This window comes from Ailuropoda melanoleuca, chromosome 15 (assembly GCF_002007445.2).
Source record: "Ailuropoda melanoleuca isolate Jingjing chromosome 15, ASM200744v2, whole genome shotgun sequence".
NCBI lineage: Eukaryota > Metazoa > Chordata > Mammalia > Carnivora > Ursidae > Ailuropoda > Ailuropoda melanoleuca.
In genome coordinates, this window is record NC_048232.1 from 91060749 (window position 1) to 91086802 (window position 26054).

At 63.3% G+C, this 26054-nt stretch overlaps 3 protein-coding genes across 7 annotated transcripts; all 3 read left to right on the top strand.

Annotated features, from left to right (window-relative positions):
* Positions 1-3086: 3086 nt before the first annotated feature.
* On the top strand, positions 3087-7123 carry PANX2 (pannexin 2; the record flags this gene model as incomplete). The annotated part of the gene is given in 6 exon segments (XM_034644279.1): positions 3087-3357; positions 3932-4527; positions 4529-4962; positions 4964-5029; positions 5031-5374; positions 5874-7123. Coding segments are annotated over 6 exon segments (2055 nt in total), but the record flags the coding sequence as incomplete, so codon positions are not given.
* Positions 7124-11338: 4215 nt separating this feature from the next.
* Positions 11339-21182, top strand: TRABD (TraB domain containing). Of its 4 annotated transcripts, none has more exons than XM_034643884.1 (10): positions 11339-11480; positions 16588-16662; positions 17060-17138; positions 17616-17782; positions 18080-18220; positions 18754-18864; positions 18956-19095; positions 19335-19507; positions 19590-19701; positions 19873-21182. In XM_034643884.1, the coding sequence occupies exons 2-10, from the start codon at positions 16624-16626 to the stop codon at positions 20021-20023; spliced, it is 1113 nt and encodes a 370-aa protein (XP_034499775.1). In that variant the 5' UTR covers positions 11339-11480; positions 16588-16623; the 3' UTR covers positions 20024-21182. The 4 variants fall into 4 exon arrangements, with proteins under 4 accessions (XP_034499775.1, XP_034499774.1, XP_034499773.1 ...); XM_034643883.1 differs by having other exon boundaries at positions 11340-11480; positions 19846-21182; XM_034643882.1 differs by lacking the exon at positions 11339-11480 and adding an exon at positions 15557-15574 and having other exon boundaries at positions 19846-20023.
* Positions 21183-21309: 127 nt separating this feature from the next.
* On the top strand, positions 21310-24086 carry LOC105234334 (angiopoietin-related protein 5). 2 transcript variants are annotated; one of them, XM_034643886.1, is made up of 7 exons: positions 21310-21535; positions 21619-21710; positions 21812-21839; positions 22408-22499; positions 22986-23112; positions 23261-23446; positions 23719-24086. In XM_034643886.1, the coding sequence occupies exons 2-7, from the start codon at positions 21624-21626 to the stop codon at positions 24018-24020; spliced, it is 822 nt and encodes a 273-aa protein (XP_034499777.1). In that variant the 5' UTR covers positions 21310-21535; positions 21619-21623; the 3' UTR covers positions 24021-24086. The 2 variants fall into 2 exon arrangements, with proteins under 2 accessions (XP_034499777.1, XP_034499776.1); XM_034643885.1 differs by having other exon boundaries at positions 21310-21710.
* The last annotated feature ends 1968 nt before the right edge of the window (positions 24087-26054 follow it).

The window sequence follows — 26054 nt, forward strand, 5'->3', positions numbered from 1 at the left end:
GAGGGGGCGGGGGACCCGTCCTGGCCCTGGCGGTCTCAGACATGAATGAGACTCGGGGTCTGGCGGGAGAGACCAGGAGGGGAGTGGGCCGGCTCTGAGGGGAGGAGGAGTGGCCAGGTGGGAACCAGAAAGGCTGTTACAGGTGATGAGAACGACAGCTGAAACCAAAGGCTGTCAGAGCACCGGGCGCTGCAGGCGGAGTCCAAGAGGCCGGACTTGGGTTCTGGTCAGCTACGGGGGGGCGGCCTTGCTCCGGGCACTGGGAGCCCAGAAGGTCTGCTGCAGCACCGGTGAAGGCAGGCTGAGCACCCAGCGGTGGACCTACCTGGCCAAGCAGGGGACCCATACAGGTGGAATAGGGCAATGACAGGAACCAGGGCAGTGGATGCTGTCAGATGCTGATGCCTTAAGTTGACAGACATGAGGGCACCATGAAGACTTCCTAACAAGTGACCCTGGGTGAGCCAGCCTGGGAGGCACTGGGGGCAAGGGGACGGAAGAGTGGTCTCCAATACCACCCTTCCTAAGGAGCGGAGTTGGACAGGGAGAGGTGGGTGGCTAGAGGCAGGGAATGGCACCCCCCACCCAGATCTGGCTTGCAAGGGGTCCAGGGAGGCCCCTCCACAGTCCATTGTCCAGGCTTGAGGGACAGAGGTACGGGTTCATGGTAGAGGGAGTGGGGGTTCCTGTGCACCCCTTGAGGTGGGACATGGGACATGTGACTGTCCCCTGAGTGACATTGGCAGACATTCTTGCAGTCTGCATTGGTTCTGGTTCTTTCACAAAGGGCTCGATTTTTAGAGGTCCCCATGACCTGGGGACCCACCAGAGCTGAGGGTGGACATATCCAGGCCACCTGAACACACTCTGAGACTGGGGGCCTCCGCAGTTTCTCTTCGGACACCGGTGCCCAGACACTCAGACACTCCTGGGATAGGATGCTCTCCCGGGGGGGGGGGGTAGCACACGTGCAGACGCAGGTGTGACCCACCAGTGTCGCTCAGGGCACATACTGGATTGGGTTTCTAAGACGGCTGTAACAAGCACAGGCTTGGTGACTCAGCTGTCATAGTCTGGAGACCAGAAGTCCAAAATCAGGGTGTGGGCAAGGCCTCTCACCCAGAGGCTCCAGGGAGGGTCCCTCCCATCTCTCCAGCTTCCAGCGCCCCCTTACCCCATCTCTGCTTGCCTCTTCACATGGGCACCCTCTCCCTGGGCATCTGCTCCAAATTCCCTCTTCCTACAAGGATGCCAGTCATTGGGTTGGGGCCACCCTACTCCAGTGTGACTGTATCTTTTTTTTTTTTTTTTTAAGATTTATTTGTTTGTTTGGGAGAGAGAGTGTGGGCGCACACGCGCAGCAGGGAGGTCGAGGGAGAGACGGCGGCCCAAGCAGCCTCCCCACTGCGTGCGGAGCCCAGACACTGCACTGACTGAGCTGCCCAGGTGCTCCCACTGGGGCCTCCTGGGGATCACACTTCCACAGGCTGAACTGCCAGGAGGGGTCCTGCGGACACGTGGGGGTGGCTCAGATGGGCTAGGAGTGCAAGAAGGAGTGAGGGCACTCGAGGCCCCTCTACCCAACCCCCCACCCCCACCAGCACTGTGTCTGCTCCCATCCGGGAGGCCTCAGCCCCGGGGGCAGAGGGCCAGCATGCGGGCTGCCACTGCCAGAAGGGTCCACGCCCCATCTGCAGGGAGCTAGCCTGGACCAAGGGGCTCTGACCCTCACCCGCCCCCCCCCAACCCTGCCTGGGGTGGATGCCCAATGCCATGGTCCTCGCTGCGTGGGGACCCCCTGGAGCAGGGGCAGACCCGACTCTCCACACCCGGGTTTGCTCGTCAGGGACATGATGGTAAACACATGCTGGCCGTGTCCAGGGTTGGGGTGAGGAGCTGACCAGGCAGCACTGGCCTCCTAGCCTGGAACCTCCCCAGTCTGGAGGGCCGGCAGCAGGAAGGGCCCCCGTGGCTGCTGGCCAGGGTTGCTGTGAGTTGACCCCTCACTGCGCCGACCCACTCAGCAGTGGACAGAGGGGCCAGGCTTGATGGGTCGCCGGGTCCCACAGATGTCCTACGGCCCCCGCACAGGGAAACTGCTGGCTGCTTGTTCTTAAAGTCGCCAAATAGCTGGGCCCCACACCACCGCATGTGCCTCTCTAGCCTGGAGGGGTGCAGGGAGAGAAGGCAAGTGCTCTGCCCCCGGAGGATGGAGGACAGGCAAGCAGGAGCTTCAGGGCTGCGCGGAGTCCTAGGAGGGCCCGGGGAGCCGGCAAGGTGGACTGCTCTCTGGGGAGGGGAGCCAAGTCTCCCCGACCCTCGCCTGTGGCCTCTGAGGGCCTTGCCCTCCCTCCTGTGTGGGGGTCCCACCGCCTCAGGGCCCCCAGCACCGTGGGAGCGTGTGTTCACACCACTGGGGGGGGCAGGGGAGCAGGAAAGGGTCTGGGCAGAGGAGGCAGCCAGCCCGCCAGGGGCCAGCACCTGCGTTAGCTTCCTGCCGATGCTGCAACAAGTGTCCACAAACGTAGTGGCTTAAAACAACTCGAGTTTACGCTCTTAGACTTACACAGCTCAGAAGTCTGAAGTGAGTTTATGGGCTAGAATCCAGGGGTCAGCGGGCCTCACTCCTTCTGGAGGCTCTGGGAGACTCTGTTGTTTTGCCTTTCCAGTTTCTAAAGACCCCACATTCCTTGGCTGTGGCTCGTCGTCCACCTTCGAGCCTAGCGCAGTGGCGTCTTCTCTTCTCACTTCTGCTTTCGGCCTCACATCCTTGACTCTGACCCTCCCGCCTCCTCTTACAAGGACCCCCGTGATCACATTGGGCCCACCCAATAATCCCGGATCATCCCCGAACCCCCAACCCTAACCTAATCCCCCTTGCAGAGTCTGTGCAGTTCGGGTATTAGCACGGGACACCTTGGGTAGCCCCATGTGGAACATCTGTAGAGGCCGTGGAGTTTGGGGAGGGTCTGCACCTCCCCTGGGAGGAGGTGGGGGCCACGAACCAGGTCTGGGGGTAGGATCCCACCAGCCAGAGGACCAGTCCGGGCAGTGCTTTAGGAGGGGCACTGCCCCCCGGCCTGTGAGGTGAGAGGGGCCAAGCGGGGTGGCCGGTCCTTCAGGGCCGTGAGCACGGGGAGCCAGTGCTTCGCAGAGGACAGCTCCAAGCCTGCCAGGTGTTGCCCTGTGCGGAAGCGTCCACACGTAACACCCAGCAAGTGGACCCCAGCGCAGCTCTTGACGCATTCTCTTGCTGTTGGTTGCACCCATCGTCTTCTGGGAGGGAAATTAGCGACAGCCTTTCTCCTGCAGTTCAGGAGGTCTCCACCATTCCTAGCGGCGGGCACTGCAGTCGCGGTGAGTGCTTCCTGTCAGAGTCCGGGTCACTGCCCCTGCCCGCCCCGCACCCAGGACTCCAGACCTGCCCTTCTCCAGGACAGTGGGTCTGGGAGAGACCCCATACCCCTCAAGGGCAGGCAGGGCCCACTTTTGTGCCGCTGTAACTGTCTCTGGCCAGGTAGGCCCTGTCCGGGCCACCCAGCCTCCTGAAGATGGACCCCCCGCCCCCGGCAGTGCAGCCCCAGGGCCCGGTAGCTGTGCTGCCCAAAGAGGGGCCCGGCTGAGTGGCCCAGCCTGGCTTGCTCCCCTTGGGGTTGGGTTTCCCCTGCGTGCATACAGAGAGAGACCCGAGGTTTGAGGTGCAGGTCAGTCCTTGGGGGGCTGTACCCATCACCCTGTGCCACAGCCGGCTGCTCTGCGTGAGGTTCCCGGGGTGAGCCCCCCCCCCAGCCACCATGGTAGCTCCTAGGCTGTGGTGCGTCTCTTGGGACCGAGGCATTTCTGTTTGGGGAAGAGCAGTGTCTGGCACGTGTCTGGCGCGTCCCCCACCCCCACCCCAGCGCCCCAGCCTGAGTCTCCTCTCTGCCCTCAGAGGAGCCCATTTACTGCTACACGCCGCACAACTTCACTCGCGACCAGGCGCTGTACGCTCGCGGCTACTGCTGGACGGAGCTGCGGGACGCGCTGCCCGGCGTGGACGCCAGCCTGTGGCCGTCGCTGTTTGAGCACAAGCTGCTGCCCTACTCGCTGCTGGCCTTCGCGGCCATCATGTACGTGCCCGCCCTGGGCTGGGAGTTCCTGGCCTCCACCCGCCTCACGTCCGAGCTCAACTTCCTGCTGCAGGAGATCGACAACTGCTACCACCGCGCGGCGGAGGGCCGCGCCCCCAAGATCGAAAAGCAGATCCAGTCCAAGGGGCCCGGCATCACGGAGCGCGAGAGGCGCGAGATCATCGAGAACGCCGAGAAGGAGAAGAGCCCCGAGCAGAACCTGTTCGAGAAGTACCTGGAGCGCCGCGGCCGCAGCAACTTCCTGGCCAAGCTGTACCTGGCGCGGCACGTGCTCATCCTGTTGCTCAGCGCGGCGCCCATCTCCTACCTGTGCACCTACTACGCCACGCAGAAGCAGAACGAGTTCACGTGCGCGCTCGGCGCGTCCCCGGACGGGCCGGCGGGCGGGGCCGCGGCCCGTGCGCGTCAGCTGCAAGCTGCCGTCGGTGCAGCTGCAGCGCATCGTGGCGGGCGTGGACATCGTGCTGCTGTGCGCCGTGAACCTCATCATCCTCGTCAACCTCACGCACCTCTTCATCTTCCGCAAGAGCAACTTCATCTTCGACAAGCTGCACAAGGTGGGCATCAAGACGCGCCGGCAGTGGCGCCGCTCCCAGTTCTGCGACATCAACATCCTGGCCATGTTCTGCAACGAGAACCGCGACCACATCAAGTCGCTCAACCGCCTGGACTTCATCACCAACGAGAGCGACCTCATGTACGACAACGTGGTGCGGCAGCTGCTGGCCGCGCTGGCGCAGTCCAACCACGACGCCACGCCCACCGTGCGCGACGCGGGCGTGCAGACCGTGGACCCCAGCGCCAACCCCGCCGAGCCCGACGGCGCCGCCGAGCCCCGTCGTCAAGCGGCCGCGCAAGAAGATGAAGTGGATTCCCACCAGCAACGCGCTGCCGCAGCCTCAAGGAGCCGCTCGCCATCATGCGCGTGGAGAACAGCAAGGCCGAGAAGCCCAAGCCCGTGCGCCGCAAGACGGCCACGGACACGCTCATCGCGCCGCTGCTGGACGCGGGCGCGCGCGCCGCGCACCACTACAAGGGCGGCGGGGGCGACGCGGGGCCCGCTCCCGACAAGAAGCATGCGCGCCACTTTTCCCTGGACGTGCACCCCTACATCCTGGGCACCAAGAAGGCCAAGCCCGAGGTCGTGCCCGCCACCACCCTGCCCGCCTCCCGGAGCCAGGAAGGGGGTTTCCTGTCCCAGGCAGAGGAGTGCGCGCTCGGCTTGGCCACAGCACCCACCAAAGGTAGGCGGCCCCCTGCCGCAGGGAAGGCACCCCCTCCCCTCGCCCCATGCCCGGTCCTCCGCAGACCAGGCATCTGGGAACCGTGTGCGGGGGTGAGGCAGCGAGGTGGAAGACGGGGAGGGCCGGCCTTAGGGGAGAACGCAGGCAGGCCGAGAGGGGCCCTGCCCCGCGGACGCTAGCAGGAGAGCCCAAGGGGATAGGACAGTAGGTTGTCCAGGCTCTAGAGAAGGTTCTGGAAATACACCCTGCTGCTCCTGAGGCAGTGGGATATTTGGCCCAAGCAGGCTGAAATGTGCAGAGAGGGTCTTGGGACGGCCCCACACGGCTAAGGAGGCAGAAGGAGGGAGACTCAAGCCTTCTCAGGGCGCCTTGGGGGCCTAACCCCGAGCAGGGCCCTGGGTGACCAGCCTGTGCCCCCCTGGTCTGAGAGGGGGCAGCCGCGGTGGGGGGCTGGGCGGCCTGCAGGGTGTGACCTGCCCGTGCTCTCGGCTGCGTGCAGGTGCTCCACTCCCCGAGAAGGAGATCCTGTACCCAGCAGAGCCGGCCCGGCCCGCGCTTCCTCCCGGGGGCCCGTTTCACGTCTGCTCGCCCCCGGCAGCCCCCGCCACCGCCCCTCTGTCGCCAGCCAGCCTGGGCAAAGCCGACCCCCTCGCAATCCTGAGCCGCAACGCCACGCACCCACTCCTGCACATCAGCACGCTGTATGAAGCCCGGGAAGAGGAGGACGGCGGTCCCCGGGCCCCCCCGGATGTGGGCGGCCTCATCGCCATCCCACCCCCCCAGCAGATCCTCATCGCCACCTTCGACGAGCCGAGGACGGTAGTGAGTACCGTGGAGTTCTGAGGAACAGGGCTGCCCGGGCCGTGACAGACCCCTCCGCGTGACCAAGGGGTGCCGCTGACCCCAGCCCCGCGTGGATGTGGCCTCTGCTTTGCCCAGCACTGCCCGCGCCTCCTGGCCTCCTGTCCGCATGCCACAGGGCTGAGCACCTTGCCCACCCGGCCCCCAAGACAGCATCGATGAGGTGCGGGCTGGGCCAGGAGCTGGCCTTGACCCCAGCGGAGCCCCCAGCCAGAAAGGCCTGGAGCCGCCCCCCGTCCCTGTATCAGGCACTCGGCTGTGAGGTGAAGAGTTTATTTTTTTAGTCGATTTTGTCTTGGGCCCAGGCTAAGTCAGAACAGCTTTGGCCCTGAGCCTGGAAGGAAGCTGGGGGTGATCACACCACCAGGCCTGGCTGTGCCCAAGGGGCCGCGCTCAGGGCTCCCTCCCACAGTGGGAGGTGCCGGGGTCCACCCTCCGTCAGAAAACATGCACTTTCTCCTTGTACCCGGCACCGCTGTACTTTATCTGACTATGATTACCGTAACTACTGAGCGCACGTAGCATCAGGAGACGACGCTGTGTGCGTGGGCACGTGAGCGAGAGGACGAGGGCACCAGTGTGCAAGCGGGCGTGTGTGAGTGCGCGAGCGGGCGAGCAGTGAGCAGCGCGGTGGAGGCGCCCACGTGAACGCATGGGTGTGTGATTGGGCACGGGGCTGAGACGGTGTGGACGCCGGCGTGCAAGGGAAGGAACCCAATGCAATAACCACGTCCCCCCACCCGGGCCACCAGGCCCCCACCCGAGGGCCCACGCTGCTTTCCGTGGGCACCCAGGGCTGGCGCTCGGAGGGTCTGTCCCTATTACCTCAGCCACGGTGACAACGTGACAGTATTAACAAGGTAGCACCGAGCAGATCAATAAATACTATTCTGATACCACCTGAGTCCCGCGTGGTCCGTCCTGCGGGAGGCCTGTGCTCTGGCTGGGCTTCCTGCGTCTGGGCGAGCTGCCCTCCACCCACCACCGTCACGAGGGGACGCTGCCCTCCAGGTCACCTTGGGGGCCCTGCAGCACCCACTGGGAGGCAGGAGCACACCGTTGTCACTTGCGGTTGACCTTCCATGACCTCTGACGAACAGGCATGCGCTCTAGGCCTGGCACGTAGGTCAGGTGACCCTGCCCTCCCTGGACTCACAGGCTCACCAGAGACAAAGGCATGAGCCCCCAGGAGGCTGTCCCTTCCGTCAGATACGCGGGGACAGGGGCCTGCTGGGTACACTTGGGGGAACAGGAAGAGCCAAGAAGGCTTCCCGGAAGAGGTCCCTTGATGTGGTGTGGGGGTGCCCCTCATGTTCCAGGGACCCAGGGCAGGGGCTCTTCCTCTCTGGGCCCAGGACTCAGGTGGGACAAGGCTAGTCTTACGGGTCCACCATGGAGCCACATGCCCTTCAGTCCATGGCTGATGACCCGAGCATCTGAACAGAGGCTCCCCGGAACCAGGTAGCTGGGGCAACCAGCCAGAGACCTGTGGGCCCTAGAGCGGGGGGGGGGGGGGGGGGGGGGCTGGCCTCAAGTCGTAGGGGGCCTGGCTGAGACCAGCGTGGGCCCACTTGCTGTTCCGCACCATTTTTTAAGTGTATAGTTCAGTGGCATTAAGTACATTCACATTTTCATGCATCCGTCACCACTGTCCATTTCCAGAACTTTTTCTTCACCGAAACTGAAACTCTGTACCCAACAGACAGTAACTCCCCATTCTCTCTTCCCTCCAGCCCTTCGTAACCACGACTCTACTTTCTGTCTCTGCAAATTTGACTATTCTAGGTATACTTCATATAAGTGGAATCCCACTATATTTGTCCATTTGTAATTGACTCATTTCACTTAGCATCATGTATTCAAGGATCATCCATATTGTAGCATGTGTTGGAATTTTCTTCCTTGTTCAGGCTGAATAATATTCCATTGCATTTAAGTGCCACATTTTGCTTATCCCTTTAACTGCTGCAGGACAATTGGGTTCCTTCCACCTTTTGGCTGTTGTGAATAACGCCACTATGAACATTGGCTTACAAGTATTTAAGTTCCTGTATTTAATTCTTTTGGGTATATACCTAGGGGTGGAATTGCTGGATTATGTTGATTCTGTTTAACTTTTTTGTGTAACTGCCCAACTTTTTCAGAGCAGCTGCACCATTTTACATTCCCACCAGCAAAGCACAAGAGTTCCACTTTCTCCACAACCNGTGGGGCAGTGGGTGGGGGGGGGTCCAGGTGAGCTGGTTCGCACATGGGAGTTTGTTGTTTCTGGGAATTAACGCTGGGAGGGGCAGACCTTCCAGGGTGAACTTAGCCCAGTGTCAAAACATCAGAAAATGAAAAGGCATCATTAACACACCCTGTCCCCAGAGAGCTCTCAGCCTCACCTGAGCCAGGACACTTCCCGCCCAGCATCCTAGGCTGTGAAGCCCACTGCCCCTTGGGTTGGCACTCACCATTTCCACGTGTCCAGGGAAGGGACTCCACCTGCCCACAGGACCTGAGCAGCCCAGACAGTTCCACAAGGTGGGACAAGCCCCTGGTCCCTCAGCACCCCATCCCCCACCTTGGTCCCACACGTCAACCAGCTCCATGATCCTGTGAGCAGGGTGGCTGTGCTCACGGGGGGCGGGGGGGACTCAAGTCAGCAGCTCTTGCCACGGCCCCCCTGCCTTTCCCTGAGTGGGACTGGAATGCAGCCCAGCCTCCCTGACCCTCCAAGGCCATTCTTACCTCCCCACCCTGCCCATCCATGTCCAGAGCTCAGCCATGCCCTTCATGAGTCATCCCTGCCCCTGCCCTGGTGACTCCACTCAAAGTGGAGATGGTCCCAGAGCCCTGCAGAGGCGTTGGCTGCCTGGCTGGTGTAGTAGGCCGGTCTCGTGCACCTGTCCTCCTGCCAGTGAACACCAGTACCGCTGGCTGGGTGATGTTCACGTGTGCACGGCTACCTAAGGTCAGCGCACACCTGCCAAGGAGTCCCCCAGTCCAGCGGAGCCACCTCCGTGTCTTTGGGAGACTGCTCTGCCAGGCTAGCAGCCACCTGTCCCCTGGGCCAAGGCCTAGCAGGACACTGCAGAGCAACTCTCATCCCGAAGAGGTCCGTCCTTCAGAGCACAGGCAGTGCCCTCAGCGTGAGCTGAACCCTTGCCCTGGTTTTCTGGGGAAGAGAAGAGCCCAAGTCACCATCCAACAGAAGCCAAGCTCTCACTGCAGGTGCCGAGGGATGCCACCTTACCCCGTGGGTGCAGGAGGGCACCTCATAGGCTCTAGTGTCGGTTTGAAGTCCCCCCACCCCACCTCCCATCTCTTCATCCCTTCCCTCTAGCCAGGGCACTGCAGCAGCTGGGGGAACCGACCCGGTCTCAGAAAAGGAGAGATTCCCACACAGGCAAGACTGGAATCCAGGCCTCTTCCTGCCATGCCAGCACAGCATGGGCACGGCAACCAGACTCACTCCAGACCCCGCCACACACTGCCTGCCAAACACCTGTGCACGCCTGTGAAGGTAGCCGAGGTGGTTGGGATGCAGAAGGGACCTGAGCCAGCACAGAGGGACGGAACAGTAACTAGACAGAAGGAGCGTGCACCAAGGAGGACAGAGGCCACCCTGAGGTCAGTGGGGCCCTTTGGGGACCAAGAAACCATAGGAGGAAGGTGGGTGGCAAGCTGGGCATGGGAGCGTCAGCCTGGAGGCCCTGCACTCAGTCTCTTGTATACAGAGCTCATGGGGCTAACGGCCCAGCCTGCCTGCCAGCACCCCAGCCTGCCGCCAAGAGTGGCCGGGGGGATTATTTCCCACATCAGCTGGACCCCAGGACAACCACCCCCAAAAAACATGGGAACCTGTGACCCTACAAGTCACCAGGGCCAGGGCCTCTCTTCCTGGAAACTGAGGGGCAGCCAGTGCCCAGATCTGAGTGCTGGTGGATTGACCAAGCAAGTCAACACCGGGCAGGGGGTGGACTGGACTATCCTCTCACCCCCAGGTGGCTCCAGACTGAGGGGCGGGCAGCCTGCTCCAGGCAGTCACTACTGAGGCCCCCATCCAGCCAGTGGCCCCAAAGACTGGCTTGTCCTGGGCCCTTAGGTGGACACAAGCTTCAGTGGAGCCGGCTGGGGGGGAGGGGACAGCAGGGGGGTCCGCGTGGCCAGCAGACAAGCCATCACCACATCCACCAGCTGCAGGGTGCCCGGTCCCAGAGCCACCCTGTGAGGATGGAGGCGGGCCCAGGCAAGGGCAGCAGCCCCCAGGCCCCCCCAGGGCCCAGGCAGTGGGGGTGGACAGCCGGGGGGCACTCCGCGTGGGGAGAAGACGGCGGTGGCCTCGGGACACCCAACTGGGGATGGTCGTGGGCACTGGGAGTCCCCCTCCCACGCCCCACCGCCCACTTGACCAAATGGGGAAGACGAGGAGCCAGAGACGTGGCGGGTTGGGGCCCTCGGTTGGCAGTGGGACGGTGGCTCCAGGCTCGCTGGGGTCCGCTCGTCCTGAGACACCCCGCCAAACACCCCTCCGGGGCTTAGGGTCCAGGTCTCAGCCTGGTCGGCAGCAGAACCACTGGGGCCTCCCTCCCAGGGGACTCCACCCACCAAGTCGAGGGATGGCCGGGTCTCCGGCGCCAGGGAGTGTCGGCACCCCCCAACCCAGATCGAGCCACGCGGACGCGCTCCACAAGCCGAGTTTTTTGCTCCTCCCACGCTACTACGGGCTGCCCCTTTCGTGAGGGATTGACACAAAGTCTCTCCGTGGACGTCGTGGGAACAGCATCCCTTTTACAGACAGGGAGCTGCTGTCAGAGAATTTAAGAGTGCTTTGCAGGGCCGCCAGGCTCCCGCACAGGCTCGGGGACTCGAACTCCCACCTCCTCTAGCATCGCCTCCTTCCTATTAGAAGCTGAGGCGCCGCGGGCGGGGCGGGGCGCGGCGGGGCGGGACGGGGCTTCTCGCGCGCGGCCTCCTGGGAAGTGTAGTCCGCGGGCGCTCGCGCACGGCCCCTGGGAAGTGTAGTCCGTGGGCACTTGCGCGCGGGCCCCTGGGCAGTGTAGTCCGGCGGCGCGGACCGAGCGCGCCGACGGAGCGGACAGGTGGCGCGTAGAACTGCGCTTCCCGGCAGGCCGCGCGTCGCCCGCCCCCGGCCCCGGCCCGTCCGGCCCGCTCCGCCCCCGGTCCCGGCCCCGGTCCGCCCCGTCCGGTGGGGCGACTAGCCGCATGGAGGCCGGCTGAGGAGCGCCGCCCCGCCTCGGTACGCTGCGCGGCGCGGGCCTCCGCTGACGGGCAGGGGTCGGGGTCGAGTCGCGGTTGGGGTCGGGGGCCACCTCGCTCTGGGGCGGGCCCGGTCAGCCCCCAGCCTGGGGCTTGGGGCTGGAAGGGTCAGCCCAGGCCTATAAGNGGGCCCCTCCCGGCGGAGACCCGGGGCCCTCCCGAGTGCTGGTGGCCTGTGCCGTTCAAGCCGAGCGAGTAGGGCTGCCATATGGCAGAGTGGAGCGGGGGTCTGCCCCGGTGTGCGCGCAGCCGAACTTCAGAGGCCTGCAACAGTCTCCACTTTGTTTCCACGAAGCAGCCATATGGAGGTGTAACTTCTGTGCCACAAAGTACTGCGTATGAGAGTCTGTTAAAGCTCTCCCAGGAGAGGCAAGGCAGCCTTGGCATCGGCATCTCAAAAACAACTAGGAGCTCCGCTCAGAAGTCCTTGCCACCTTTGGGGATCGGGACAGCTTCCTTAGGAGAATGGGTGGTTTCCGGGTGGAGTCCAGGCTTTTGAGGTGCCCTGGAGAGGAAGATGTGCGGCCTCCAGGCTCCCTGCGCTCCTGGTTAGGCTCAGCTCTCTCTGGGTCTCTTGCCCCTTTTGCTTCTGCTCATACTGCAAGGGACCCTTGACCCTGGGACCTCTGCTCAGTCTTGCAGAATGGCTGTAATGCTACGGTGTCTGATGCTGCCAGGCAAAACTGCCAGGAGAGGGCCTGGCAGGGTGAGTGGGCAGACGCCTACACAGCACCCTGCAGGGGTGGTCAGTGTGGGCGCCCAGCATTGGGCAGTGTCCAGGTTCCAGGAGGGTCAGCCAGCTGTGCTGGAAAAGGAGCCATTCAGGCCTCCAGCTCAGATACAAGTTTGTGTATGTCTTCCCTCCCAACTCCAAACTTTGTCAGGCCTCCATCAGGCAGGTGCTGCCAGACCCAGGGGGAGTCTCCAGTGGCCAGAGGTGCCCAGGCTTAAGAAATGGGGCACTGGGGGGGCGCCTGGGTGGCTCAGTCTTTAAGCGTCTGCCTTCGGCTCAGGGCGTGATCCCGGCGTTCTGGGATCGAGCCCCACATCAGGCTCCTCTGCTGGGAGCCTGCTTCTTCCTGTCCCACTCCCCCTGCTTGTGTTCCCTCTCTCGCTGGCTGTCTCTATCTCTGTCAAATAAATAAATAAATAAATAAATAAATAAATAAATAAATAAATAAATAAAATCTTAAAAAAAAAAAAAACAAAGAAGTGGGGCATTGGGGAGGTCAGGGCTTTGGCCACATCCTGCTGGCTCCCAGCTGGACGTTCACCTCTACAGCCCACTGGTCTGTCCAGTTTGGGACCTTTGACTCTGAGCAAGCCTAGTGGATTGGTTAGAAAATGCAGGCTTTTCTGGACACTCCATTTGGTGCTGGTCAGGTCTTGGCCATGCTGAGGAGCCAATCTGGGATCTGGGAGGCAGTTTGTGGCTTTCCAGTTTTTAGAGGGGCAAGGGAGGCAGAGATGAGTTTCTCAGCCTGCTCTGCAGCCATAACAAACACCAAAGCTGAGGCTCACGTAGCAGACTGTTTTCACAGCTCTGCGGGCTGGAAGTCCGAGATCAGGGTGCTGGCCCACGTGGTGGCTGATGAGGGCTTTTTCTTCCTGGCTTGCAGATGGCTGTCTTCTCACTGTGTCCTCACATGGTCAGATCTCTTGTGTCTCTTCTCATAAGGGCTCTAATACCATCCTGGGGCCCCACCCTCGTGACTTCACATAACCTTAGTCACCTCCCAAAGGCCCCACCTCCAAACACCATCACCCTGGGAATTAGGGCTTCAGCATATGAATTTTGGGGGACGCAGTTCAGTGCATAGCAATGGGACCCCGGAGAGGGTCAGCTAGCTGCCTGGGCTGGGCAGGCAGGAACCTGTGGTCCGCAACTCCCAGTGAACTGTCAGATGTCCCAGGTTCTGTCCTAAAATGGACACCCAGCAAAACATTTTCAGGTGCTAATAACTTCATCCGGTACAGAACAACTTCACCTGTCACTCTGATCTCTACCTCAGGGCTGTACTCCCCAGGTGGGTCCCTAACTCAAGTGGGCTTTTCCTGCCCGTGGTGCACTGGACAAGATGGGTCCTCCTGGGGCTATTGGGAATTCCCACCACTTTGGAGTTTGTTTTCCTGGAAGCTTGTGGGTGATTCTGCTGCTGTCATCTGTGTACAGGATTATGATTTCCAGAGTCAGATCATGATGTGTCCTTCTACAGATGAGAAAATAGCCTGGGAAGACTCATGTTCCATTGTGCCCTGCAACCAGACTGCTGGTTCTTTTTGTGCCCCGTGGGGTTTGCTCCTGCCCACACAGGAGGAAGCCCACGGAGGTCTAGAGGTCATGAGCTGGGTGTGGCATGCGTCTTTAGCTGGGAGAGGGCCTACTGTGTGCAGACAGATGGGATGGCTGCGTGACGGCTCTAACCACCTCCATGCTAGAGGCCGGAGCTAAGAGTCCTAGCAGGTTGGAGGGTCCTGCCCCAGGGGCTGGTCCGAGATCTGGCCAAACCCAGGCCATCCCCTGCAGCAGGGCTGAGGCATCTGGCCACAGGTCAGCTCCGTGGACAGTCCTGCTTGGCAGTGACAGCTGGTCAGAGGGAGTGAGTAGCAGCTGGATCTGGCAGCAGGCTCTTCCTGCTTTGTGCCAGGTTCCAGAGGCCCCCAGCGTCGGTGGCTGGGCCGTGGCCCAGTAGCAGGGCTACACGCTGGGGTATGGATTTAGGAGGGGGCACATTTGTCTCCCCTCAAGGGTGTCGGCCAGGGCTCTGCTTGTCACTGCAGCATGCAGCCGTGTAAGGAGCTGGTGGGACCTATAGATCCAGAGAGTGTGTGGCAGGAAACCCAGAGGGATGTGGACCTCCCTGGCAGCCACTGGTGGGTGCAGGGAGATGGGGGCTGGGCTCGGAGGTCTGGGGGGGCCTTCGCCTCCCTCCTGGCAGCGAGGAAAGGCTCAGGTTCCAGCCATAAATATTTGAAATTGCATATTGTGGGGTGGTGGGGAGGTTTACAACCCAGTGGAATGACATCCTACAAGGGTATTGCCAGGGGCCCCCCCGTGAGGTGAAGGAAACCAGGGTATTGGAAAGTGTGTGGATTCCACAGCATCAGAGACAGAAGCTTCTCAGAATCACAGACTCTTGGTGCTGAAGGGGCCTCAGTGGCCCTCCTGGCTGACTAGGCCAGACACCCACCTGCTGGGTGGGGAGCAGCTGCAGGGAGTGGGGCAGAGTGCTGGAGGGGACCCGGGTCCTGGTACAGCCGTGGGTGGACCAGCTTGCGCGGGCTCCAGGCTGGGCTTTCAGCCTGACGGACTTGTCTGCCATTCCCACACCCCCAGCCTGCAGGAAGCGGGACCCAGAAGGGCGCACCCGGAAAGGTGCCCCTGGCCTGTCCCCTGTGGGCACAGGCTTCCTCCTGGGCTTCAGAGGGTGGGTTGGGGGAGGGCCGCCGCGCCCCAGACCTGCAGCCACCGCACCCGTGGGAGGGAAGGCTGGCGGGACGTGATGACCCCCCCTATTCGCTGGCTGTTACCGGAGCCTCCCGGAGGGAGCAAAGGATGTTTGCTTAAGAAGTTTTTCTGGTACCTTGTCAGCCTTGTGCTGCTTGGAAGTAAGAACTGTTTGCTTTTTTGTGTAAAGCCGGACTAAGGACCGTCATCTCCAGCTGCCCTTCTGGGCCTGCCCCGGAGCCTGAGGAGGGGCAGGCCCAGCTCCGCGACTGCTCAGCCCCGCCCTCCGGCTTCGAGCACCCTGTTTGTGCTTTGGTGGGCACCTGGCATTGGTGGAGCCTTTAATCTGTAAGGCGGGAAGAGGGGCTTTGAGGGTCCTGGACAGAGGTCCTAGGGACGAGTGCTTAGAAGGCCAGGCCCTCCTTCCCCTCCCCAGCCTCCCTTCTCTGCTGGCCAACCTCCCACCAGGGCCTACCTGCTTCCTTTGGCCCTAAGCCACTTCCTCTTTCTGACCCTTAACTGTGACTGTATTTCTTTCAGAAACCTGGCCGTCCTCCGGAGGAGCTGCCCACCCACCCCGGCCAGCTCCAGGGCCTGTCCTCGGGAGGGGCTGCCCACCCACCCCGGTAGCTCCAGGGCCTGTCGGAGTGTCCCTGGACAGCACATCAGGGGTTCAGTTAAACCGGGAGGGAGCCCCGCCCCTTCTCGGAGCTGCCTGTGCAGGTGGCCGTCTGTCCTGCTGCTGAGGAGGAGAGGGGCTGGGGGGGGGCAGGGAGTGGCTGGCAGTTGCCCCAGCTGGACGGAGCCCTGGCTGTGCTCACTGCAGCTGTGTGGTCGCGGCGTTCCGAGGGGAAGGGAGCCTGATGCAGTGTCTTATTTACTGGGTGCCCTTCCTTCTTACTGTGAGGTGTTGAGACGGGAGTCTGCAGTGAAGCCTGGGAGCGTTGCACAGCCCCGGGTCCGCAGAGCTCAGGCAGCGGCTCCCCGCTCCCCACAGCGCCGCCCGGTCCCACTGTCCACTGGTGCCCGTGGGAACCAAACACGACACCACGCCACAGTTCAAACAAGTGCAGCGGCCTCCCGATCTGACAGCCCGCGGTCAGGCTTCTCCACGGACTCCTCATTTCAGGCCTCTTCGCAGAGCTGTGCCGGCCAGCTCTGCCAGCTCTGCGCTCAGAAACGGGCTTGAGTTTTCCCGCGGCGTCTCCAGGAGGCGAGGGCGAAGTCCGCGTTGGCAGTGCTGTCGGCTTACCCGGTGTCCAGAACCCCATGTCCTGACATAGACCTTGGGCCCCTAATTCCCCTTGGCCCCCGAGGTCTGGATGGTCCCTTGTCTCTGCCAGTTGTCTGTCCCTGGTGACACCGAGGACCTCCAGTTCACTTGCTGGGGCAAATCCAGGCGTCCCCAGCCCTGTTCTTAGCCCCGTGATGCAGGGTTTATGGGTCACCCGTGGCCAGAGCCCCAGACCTACTGTGCTCGGCCACAGGGACCCTGGACCTCCATAGCTGGCGGTGGACAGGTGTTGATCTGTCTGGAAGGGAGAGGCTATGATCCCGCCCACGGATCTTTCAAAACAGACTAAGCCTTGTGCACGGCCCTGGGGTTCCAGGAGCAAACACGGTTCCTCTGTCTCCTCAGGCTGCACTCATCGGTGTCAGGACCTGCTACCCAGCCATGGAGGGAGAGGAGGGGCAGGACCAGCCACCGCAGGAGGTCAGAGGCTGGGCCAGATGCTGGGGCGTGGGGGGCCTGCTTCCTGTACAACCTCAGGCTCAGGTCCAGCCAGCTGCTCAACATAGTGTGGGTCCCCCCTCAGTGTGGCCGCCTGGGGTCACTCTGGCTGCTTCTATGCACAGGAGAGCTTTATGTGGTTTTCCTGGGGGTGTTTCTGGGTCTGCGAAGGGCGACCTTGGGGCAGGGAGGCCTGGGAGTGGGCTGCATACAAGGTGATGATCACAGAGAGGCTTTGAATGCTGGGGAGCGTGCGGGGTCGATGGAGCAGCTGCGTGAGCCCTCGGTGGGCCCGCTGGGGACAAGAGGGTGCCCTGAGCGTAGGCAGGCCCCAGGGAGGGTGGGCACCCCGACTCAAACATTCCCCTTCCCTCTGCAGGCCGACTTGGAACCTCTTGTGACAGTGGGGGCTTCAGAGGTGGTGCCCAGGGTGCTTTCTGGAGAATCCCAGAACCTGTGTGCGTGTTCCCTGAGATCATTCAGGCTCCCTGGCCAGAAGGGGCTTGGACTGGGTGATCTGAGTCTGGCAAACAGCGGCCCAGGCCAGCCCCGGGTTGTTGGGGAGGGGGCTCTCGAGCACAAGCAGGGTTTGTGGCACTCCATCAGGAGCCCCTTCCCTGGGGTGGGGACTAAGTGCTTCAGAGATGCCAGGGAGGCCATGACGGCTGGGTGGTCCCCCTCGTGGAGGGTGCAGAGCTTGCCAAGGCCCGGGGCCCTTTCCACAGGGAGGGTCTCTCGGCCAGCGCCGTGCCCAACCGCACACCATAGCAAGCAGGGACCGGTTCATCGCGGTCGAGAGGGACCCCTGTGGATGGTGCCGCTTGGGGGCACGTGCCCCTGTGCGTGTCTGGGCCCCGGGTGTGGCTCGGCCCCGAGAACCGGGAGCCCAGGCCACCCGTGTGCACGGCACCCCAACTGACGCACTGTCCTTGCAGCCGACGCGGACGCGCTGAGCCTTCTCCTGGAGATGAAGCTGAGGAGACGGCGAGAGCGGCCCAGCCTGCCGCGCACAGTGACCGAGCTGGTGGCTGAGGACGGGAGCAGGGTGTACGTGGTGGGCACAGCCCACTTCAGTGACGACAGCAAGAAGGACGTGGCGAAGGTGAGGACCGGCGCGCGGGGCTGGCCTCAGGCCGAGCGGCCCCTTCCCGTGAGCCACTGCCGCCTCCGGCATCACGCTCCACGGAGCCCTCGCGGCCTCGTTCGCTTTCTGTTCGGCAACGGCAGACCTGTTGTGCTCCTTCTCAGTTTTGCTTTAAGAAATGAGTCTTTGCCGTGGCAGCTGAGGTGGCCCCCTGGGGATGGGCCTCTCGGTGGGTCCCGGCGTGGCCCCCACCTGCAGGGTCGGGGGTCGGTGCTGGCCGCGGGGCAGCGGGCTGAGCTGGCTCGTCCGTTGCAGACTATCCGGGAGGTGCAGCCCGACGTGGTGGTGGTGGAGCTCTGCCAGTACCGCGTGTCCATGCTGAAGATGGACGAGAGCACGCTGCTCCAGGAGGCCAAGGAGATCAGCCTGGAGAAGCTGCAGCAGGCCGTGAGGCAGGTGCGGCGTCAGGCGGGCGTGGGCTGTGCACCCCTCCCCGGGCAGCCGCGCTCCCCACTCTGCCCGCCTGGGAGCACACGGCCTACCCGTCAGCGCGGACGTGCCCAGCGCACTGTGGGGCCCTGGCCTGGGGCGGGAGAGGGGCTCGCCTTTGTTGGGTTTCAGACGAGAGAGGTAAGGTGGGTGAGCTTCATCCCCCAGGGAAGAGCTGGACAGGGACCCCAAGGACCTCGGCAAAGGGGGGGGTGGTCTCAGAGTGCCGTCCGGCCTCCCTGCCAGGCCGTTCCGGCAGCCCTCCCACCCCCATACATCTCCCGCATCTGTCACTCACACCGACGTGCCCCTTGGGGACATGGGCAGGGGAGCTGGGGTCTGGGCTGGAGGGGCAGGAGGGAAGGGGCATCCACTGTGGGTGTGGCTGCCTGTCCACGGCCCTCACTCAGCCCCGAACGTTAGCAAGGCCTTCCCTCTTGCCTGGGGAACCCGTGCTCTGCGCACACATGGCCGCTGACCGTCAGCTCCCTCCCCTGCAGAATGGGGTCATGTCCGGACTCATGCAGATGCTGCTGCTGAAAGTGTCGGCCCACATCACCGAGCAGCTGGGCATGGCTCCTGGTGGCGAGTTCAGGGAGGCCTTCAAGGAGGTGGGCCTGGGTTCGGCCGGGGAGGGGGCTCAGCGCCTGGGAGCTGCCCAGGGCTCAGACTTCTCCAGCCCACACCCAGCCTCTGCCACAGGCCAGCAAGGTGCCTTTCTGCAAGTTCCACCTGGGCGACCGGCCCATCCCCGTCACCTTCAAGAGGGCCATCGCGGCACTGTCCTTCTGGCAGAAGGTGAAGCTGGCCTGGGGCCTGTGCTTCCTGTCAGACCCCATCAGGTAGGGCCCCTCGGCCTCCCGCAGGCAGCCCCACCCAGGAAGAGTGGCCCGGGGCCCGCCGCGCGGCACGGCCCCCTTGTTCTTGGGCTAAGCCTCCTCAAACAAGGCCTTCCCACCCCTTCCTTCCGCCATGAGCCCAAACACAAAGGGTGCGGAGGTCCCTGCCCTGGGTCAACAGCAGCAGCCTCCTGCTGGCCGCCCCGTCCCCACCAGGCTGGCAGCGTGCCCTCTGCCCCCAGCAAGGACGACGTGGAGCGCTGCAAGCAGAAGGACCTGCTGGAGCAGATGATGGCGGAGATGATCGGCGAGTTTCCCGACCTGCACCGCACCATCGTCTCGGAGCGTGACGTCTACCTGACCTACATGCTCAGACAGGCTGCCCGGCGCCTCGAGCTGCCGCGCTCCTCTGACGGTGACCGCCACGGCCGGCCCGGGCGGGGGTGCCTGGGCACTGTCGCCGCGAGGCCGGTGCTCACGCGTCCCTTCCCCCACAGCCGAGCCCAGGAAGTGTGTCCCCTCCGTGGTGGTGGGTGTCGTGGGCATGGGCCATGTCCCGGGCATCGAGAAGAACTGGACCACGGACCTCAACATCCAGGAGATCATGACGTGAGTACCGCCCGCCCACGCTGCGCCGTCTGCGAGCACAGAGCGGGGCCTGGGGAGGGGGCGGCAGCCACGCTGGGGCTGGGGGCTGGGGACGCGTGTGCCCCCCACCCCTGAGCCAGGCCCAGCCCGCCCTCCCTTCCCCAGCGTCCCCCCGCCGTCCATCTCCGGCAGAGTGTCCCGGCTGGCCGTGAAGGCCGCCTTCTTGGGCCTGCTGGGCTACGGCCTCTACTGGATGGGACGCCGCGCCACCAGCCTGGTCCTGTCGCTGCCCGTCGCTCAGTACTGTCTGCAGAGGGCGTCCGCGGCCCGGCCGCACAAATAGGAAGGACGCGCATGCGGCAGCCCGTGTCGCAGCAGCTGCGGGGTGCTGGGGCCGGTCCCCCCGAGGAGCTCCTGGGTGCCACCCCCCGTGGGGGTCCAGGCCCAGCCACACCTGCCCTCCCCACCCGCCCAAATAAAGAATTATTTAACTCCTCTGAGCTCAGGCTTCCCAGCAACCCCCTCCCACCCCCATCCCCGACCCTGCAGGGACCACTCACGGGGTCACGGGGTTCGCGGGCATCAGGACGAGCTGGCAGGGGAGGGGCCGAGGTGGGCACGGCCAGCCCTCCCCGACCTCACTGTGCCTTCTCGTGCGCTGGCAGCAGGAGCCCCGGCCCGGGAGCAACTCGCAGTGGGTTCTGGGCCGTCGGGTTCCCAGCCGGCCTGTTTGGGAAGGGCCAGAGCAGCTCTGTGGTGGCTTCTGGGAGCATTCCTCCCAAAAGGGCAGCTGGGCCGAGCTCGGTAGCCATGGACGTGCACCAGCACTGGCTCTGCCTACAGAGATCGTGTGTTTTTGGCTTTTAAAAATGTCGAAATTTTTTTACTCAGGTAATTTTAACTTAAAACAAACTGAAGCAAATGTCAGGAAATACTAGCCTTAAATCTGATGGGGACACAGAGGATGTCTTGGTGGGTGTGGGGGACTCAGTCCTAAACAGGTGAGCCTGGGGAAGAGTTGGCTTTAGTGGCAGGGCCAGGCCGGCCTCCAGATGCTGCCCCCACAGCTGTCCCCTTGGTCAGCCGCTGGCTGGCGGGGCATCCAGTGCTGCGGCCCCCGGGCGTGAGCCTCCCCCTGGCCGTGGAGGGTCGCACCTGCTTCCCGTGCCGCACCCTCAGTGGGCAGAGGGCGCGTGTCCGCCAGGGCCCACCAGTGGGCACACGTGCCAGCAGGCACCCACCACCATCCCGCGGCCCCGCACGGGGCGTCCACCGCGGGCATCTCCCCTGTGCGTCGTCACCGCTCCTGGTCGTGTGTCTGTGACGGCATCTGTGTGGCCCACCTGGGGCCCAGGGTCCTGCTCGATTGTGTTTGTGTTGACTCAGTGTCTGACAAAATCAGGTGAAACCCACGGCCGTGAACTGGGCTGGACCGTGTTCTTCCTGTCACATACACGTGTGTACACGTTCCTTAGAAACTGAAATAAAGTCTAATTTTGGAAGCTCCTGTTTCATGAGATTTGTGGAAACGGGACTCGGGTTAGGGGAGGAGGTGCCCCCCGCCACGGCCACTGTAGCTGGTGGAGAGACAGCCTGCCACTGGCCCTGACTGCCTCGGGGCCCAGAGGACTTCCTGCCACCCCCTGCCTCTCCGCAGAAGAGCCCGATCCCGGGCCCAGTGAGGACACCAGCCAAGGGGAAGTGTGCTCAGAGGAGCACCCCCTGCCCTCACCTCCCTGTCCACACCCTCAGGCTCCCCGCCCCGGCACCTGGGAGGAGAGGAGGCGGGGTGAGCCCTGCGTCTGCACAAAAGGTGCTGGGGGCCAGTGGCTCAGATCTGCAGAGAAGGACAACAGTGAGTGAGCACCAAGGGGGGCGTGAAGGAAGGCGGGTAGGGCCATGGGCTGGGCTCTCCACCCACCATGTCTGCACCCCCAGGAAGCATGGCTGCCTGCCCCGTGCTGGGTCTTGCTGCTCTCCTCTGCCTCTCTGTGCCCCAGGCCAGCTCCATGGTGCAGTATCGACAGCTGGTAAGAGTGGCCATTGGGCTGGGGGGTCTCACTAGCCTGAGATGGGCTGGGGACTCCCAGAGCTACTGAGCCTGCCTCTGACCAGGGTCCTCTCTCCACAGGTGCGGGTGATGCTTCTGGAACCCCAAGGTCTGGCTGGGTGGGGTGGCAGAGGGAGGGGCTGGCCAGGTGGTCTCAGGCCAGGCAGCCTCTCACTTGTCACCCCCAGGTCCCCACTCAGCAGGTCTCACTCCCCCTGAGGACCTATCTGGGTCCCTGCCCAGAACAGCCTGGGGGGGGAGGGCAGACAAGAACCAGCCCCCACTGTATTTATTCCCTTCTAACGCCAGCTGGGCTTGGGGTAGCCCTCAGACCACTGCCAGGCTAGGAGGAGGAAGGTGGGGAAGCCAAGACTGACCTTCCAAGGCCAGCAGGTGAGGGAAAGAGGTGGTGTCCAGGGGCTGTGGGAAGAATCAAGGGTCTGGCCCAGGGCTGGGGGCCAGAAAATTGGCAGAGCCCAAGGGACAGCGATATCCGAAGAGGCTTGAGACAGGTATGGCCCAAGGTGAGGGGACTGTGTCCACCCAGCCGCCAGGACCAAGGTTGTGAGTCATCTGCCCGATGGTGACAGGGCCTCTGCAGGAGAAGGCTCTGGTACTGGTCACCGACAGCACGGCCCCTCCCAGGCCCTGAGCCCTCCTGGCTGTATGTCCTACAGGCAGGGACTGCTCTCACATCTGGGTGGAGAGCCCCAGAGCCCCCAGTGGTGTGTACACCATCCAGCCGGAGGGAGCCAGCACGCCCTTCAAGGTAAGCAGCCCACAGCAAGAGTCCAGGGGTATCGTGTGTGTCACTTGGGCAAAAACAAGAGACGGTACTGTCCACCTAGCAGGGAAAGGGCTAGCCAGTCCCTCACACACACCTGGGCAGAGAGATGTTCACGGACGTTGTGTTACAGTCAGGAAAGGCTGGGAAAAACCTAGGCTTCCACCTGGAAGGTATGAACAAAGAAAGAGCCCAAGAGATACTGTTAAGTGAAAAGACAAAGCCACAAAGCAGGGTGCAAAATGACGTCAAACTGGGCAGTCCTCCTGGGGCCTTAACCTTACTGAGAACCTTCACCCGCTTTCTGAGAATGTGAATTTAATGTGATGCAAGTTTATATGACGTTGAGAAGTGGGAAAACAAAGTTTCAGTCTTCAAATACTAAGTGCTTAAGGGAGGATGGACGGGAGAGGGACAGGCTTGCTGGCACCCACCCCGGCACTGCCTGCCACGGGCTGGCCCTTTCCGCAGGTTCTCTGTGACATGCGCACGGACGGTGGCTGGACTGTGATTCAGAGCCGAGACCGGAGCAGGAGGAGACCTCTGGACTTTGAGAGGTGCTGGCAGGAGTACAAACAGGGCTTCGGAGACCTGACAGGTAGGACTGTGCTGCCCGTGAGGCACAGGGGTGTAGCCAGCTCCCCAAGGCCTTGATCCCCACCGGGCACACAGGGCAGCGGTGGCGGGAGGAGGCTAGGGGTGGCCCGTCACACAGCAGCCTCTGTGTGGGTCCCTCACTCCTGCAGGTGACCACTGGCTGGGCCTGGAGCACATCTCCGGCCTGACCTCCCAGCCGGGCCTGCGCGCGGAGCTGCTGGTGGATCTCCTGGACACGGACAACCACACACTCGAGGCCCACTATGATAACTTCCACGTGGACAAGGAGGACCAGTTTTACCAGCTGACCCTTGGCCGGTACTCGGGGAATGCAGGTGAGTGCTTGGGAGGTAAGGGAGCCTTGTGCCTGCTCCCCAGTGTCCTGCTTTGCCCCCTGAGCTCTCCGGGCTGGGGGAGGGGGACGCCTGCAGCAGGCCAGGGTGGGTAGGGAAGGTTGGGTCCCTGGAGCCCCCAACTCTCCCGCCCACATCTGCCAGCCTCTGTGCTCTGGGAAAGACTGCCACTCCCCAAGCACCTGCCCTGGGGTCCCAGATGGGGGCGGAGCTGAGGGGCAGCTGGCCCACCGCCCACGCCGCCACACCCACAGGGGACGCGTTCAGGGGCTTGGGCCACACGGACAACCAGGAGGGCTGTGGCTTCAGCACGCTGGACCGCGACCACGACCGCTGCTCGCCTTGCGTGGATGGCGCCCGGACCTTCGCCAGCTGCAGCCACGATCTCTCGGGTGCCGGATGGTGGTACAGCGACTGCGGCCGTGCCGACCTCAACGGGCCGTGGCCGGAGCACGCGGGGGCCGCCTCGGGCATGCGCTGGGCCGCCGGCAACCAGCAGCCCGCTCTGCGTGCCAGCATGCTGCGCGTGCGCACCTCTGGTACCAGCAAGGCCTAGGCCCCCGCCCACCTGTGGCCGAGCCTCATTAAATGTTCAAGCCCGGCTGTCCGCTGTGTCTTCTTTGGGGTCGGGGCAGGTGAGGGGCCTAGCTCAGCTCAGGCCCAGCCTGGCTGCTCAGACCCTGCACTGCCCATCTGGGACACCTGTCCATCCAGGACAGGCCTGGGGAGATCCAGGAGGCCGTGCATCCCAACGTTTAGGCCAGAAGCAAGGTCACCAGGTCTGGGAAGGCACTACCCCTTGGTGCTGACCTCCTGGAACCCTTGGCACCCACCAGAGCCCCCACTGGCTGGGACCTCTGTGAGGGCAGCCAGCAGGACACAGAGCCCGGTACGCTTGAGCCTTCAAGAACCTAATCCCACCAGATTCCAAGGTGTGGGTAAGACAGTGGGGTGAGGTGACAAGGAGATGGGTCAGAAGGGCCTGGGACCTGGGGAAGGGGCAAGGGGTGACAGTAGGCTCAGGTCGGGTCCCCTAGGCAGTGAGGAAGGAGGCTGGGAATAGGGGCTCTGCCGGCAGGCCAAGTGGAGAAGGCCCCAGGGAGGCTCAGGTGGGAGGGAGGGGGTCTGGCTGCAGGACGAGATTCTGGGGCTCTGAGCACCTGCAGGGACCTAACCACACTGTCCCACACAGAAGGTAGTGTCCCTGTCCTTCTCAGAGATGACGACTGTGAGTTGGAGAGGTTTGAGGGGTTCCCCAGTGTCACAGCTGGCAGGGGCACGGATGGTCCACATGAGGTCCGGGAAGCCCACATTGTGGCCCCAGGAGAAAGTTCCAGAGGTGGCTCCTGGAACATAAGTGTAGAAACCGGCCAGGAGGGAGCTTGTGTGTTTGTCCAGGTTCTCCACGCAGCTCCTGGTCTTGGGTTTTAGCATGAGGCCAGGTGGGGGAGGGGTTGGGAAGCCCTTCCAAGGACCACCCATTCCGTGCAGGCATCAGGGGTCTTTTCAGGCTCCTCTGAGCTGCACACCCGAGTTATTTATTCTACAACAGTTGCCCTGACTCCCTCTCAAGGCCAGAGTCGGCTCTCCCTAGCCTCCTGGACAATCTATGCAGAGTTTCTCTTGGGCTGATGCTGTTCTGGGAGAACTGGCACCCAGATCACGACTCCGCGCCCTCCTAGAGCACAGGTGAGGAGACAGACACGGAAGAAACAGGGAAATGAGGGAAAGAGCTCGTGTCAAGGAAGTGCCACGCAAGGAAAACACAGGGTTCCTGGAGGCACTTTAGGAGAGGCATGGGCAAGGTGGGCAGGGAAGCCAGAACACAGGAGGACTCCTGCTCCAAGCAGAGGTGCTCCTACCCTGGGGAGGCACCTGGCCAGAGCACTGCCCAGTCTCAGCCTTGGCTTCGCCCTGGGGCTCTTCCTGGCCTGTCCCCACTGACACTGACCCTCGACCCCGGACCCAAGCTGGACAAACGTCCTCTTTCCCTTCTGCCCCGCTGCCCTGCGCAGCCGAGGACAATCCAGAGACAGGCCCTGGCACAGCCCGGGGCCGGGGCTGACCCTGGCTTCATCCCGGAGCTGAGAGGCACCCCTGGTGGTCTACCAGGGACGTCACTCGGTATGGCCACCCCACTGGAAGCTCTCAGCCCCGACGGTCCGGTCCTTCCCGAGTAGGACCTCCAGGGACCTACTGGCTTGTTACGCAGGCCAGTCATTCTAGATGGCCCAGTTCCCCCGCTCCCGGGTCCGCTCCAGCACTCGGCCCGCAGGCCCGCGGAAGCGGACGGGTCGCAGGTGGCCAAGTCCTCCTTCCTCGCCCGGGCTGCCTCGGGGCCGAACCTCAGGAGAAGACAGACGCACGGTGCAACCAATCAGAGTCAGGCCTTCGCGGGCGCGGCCCGCGCAGGCGCAAGTCAGACACCACCGCCGGCTACTGAGTGACCGCGCACGCGTGCCGGGGCTTCCGGTCGGGGCAGAGGGACTTCCGCCGCAGCCGCGCCGCGGATGGCCGCGCTCGGGGCCGCGCTGAGGGCTTTGCTCGCGGCCGCCCGTGCCCGGTCGCCGCCGCTGGGCCACCGCCCGCC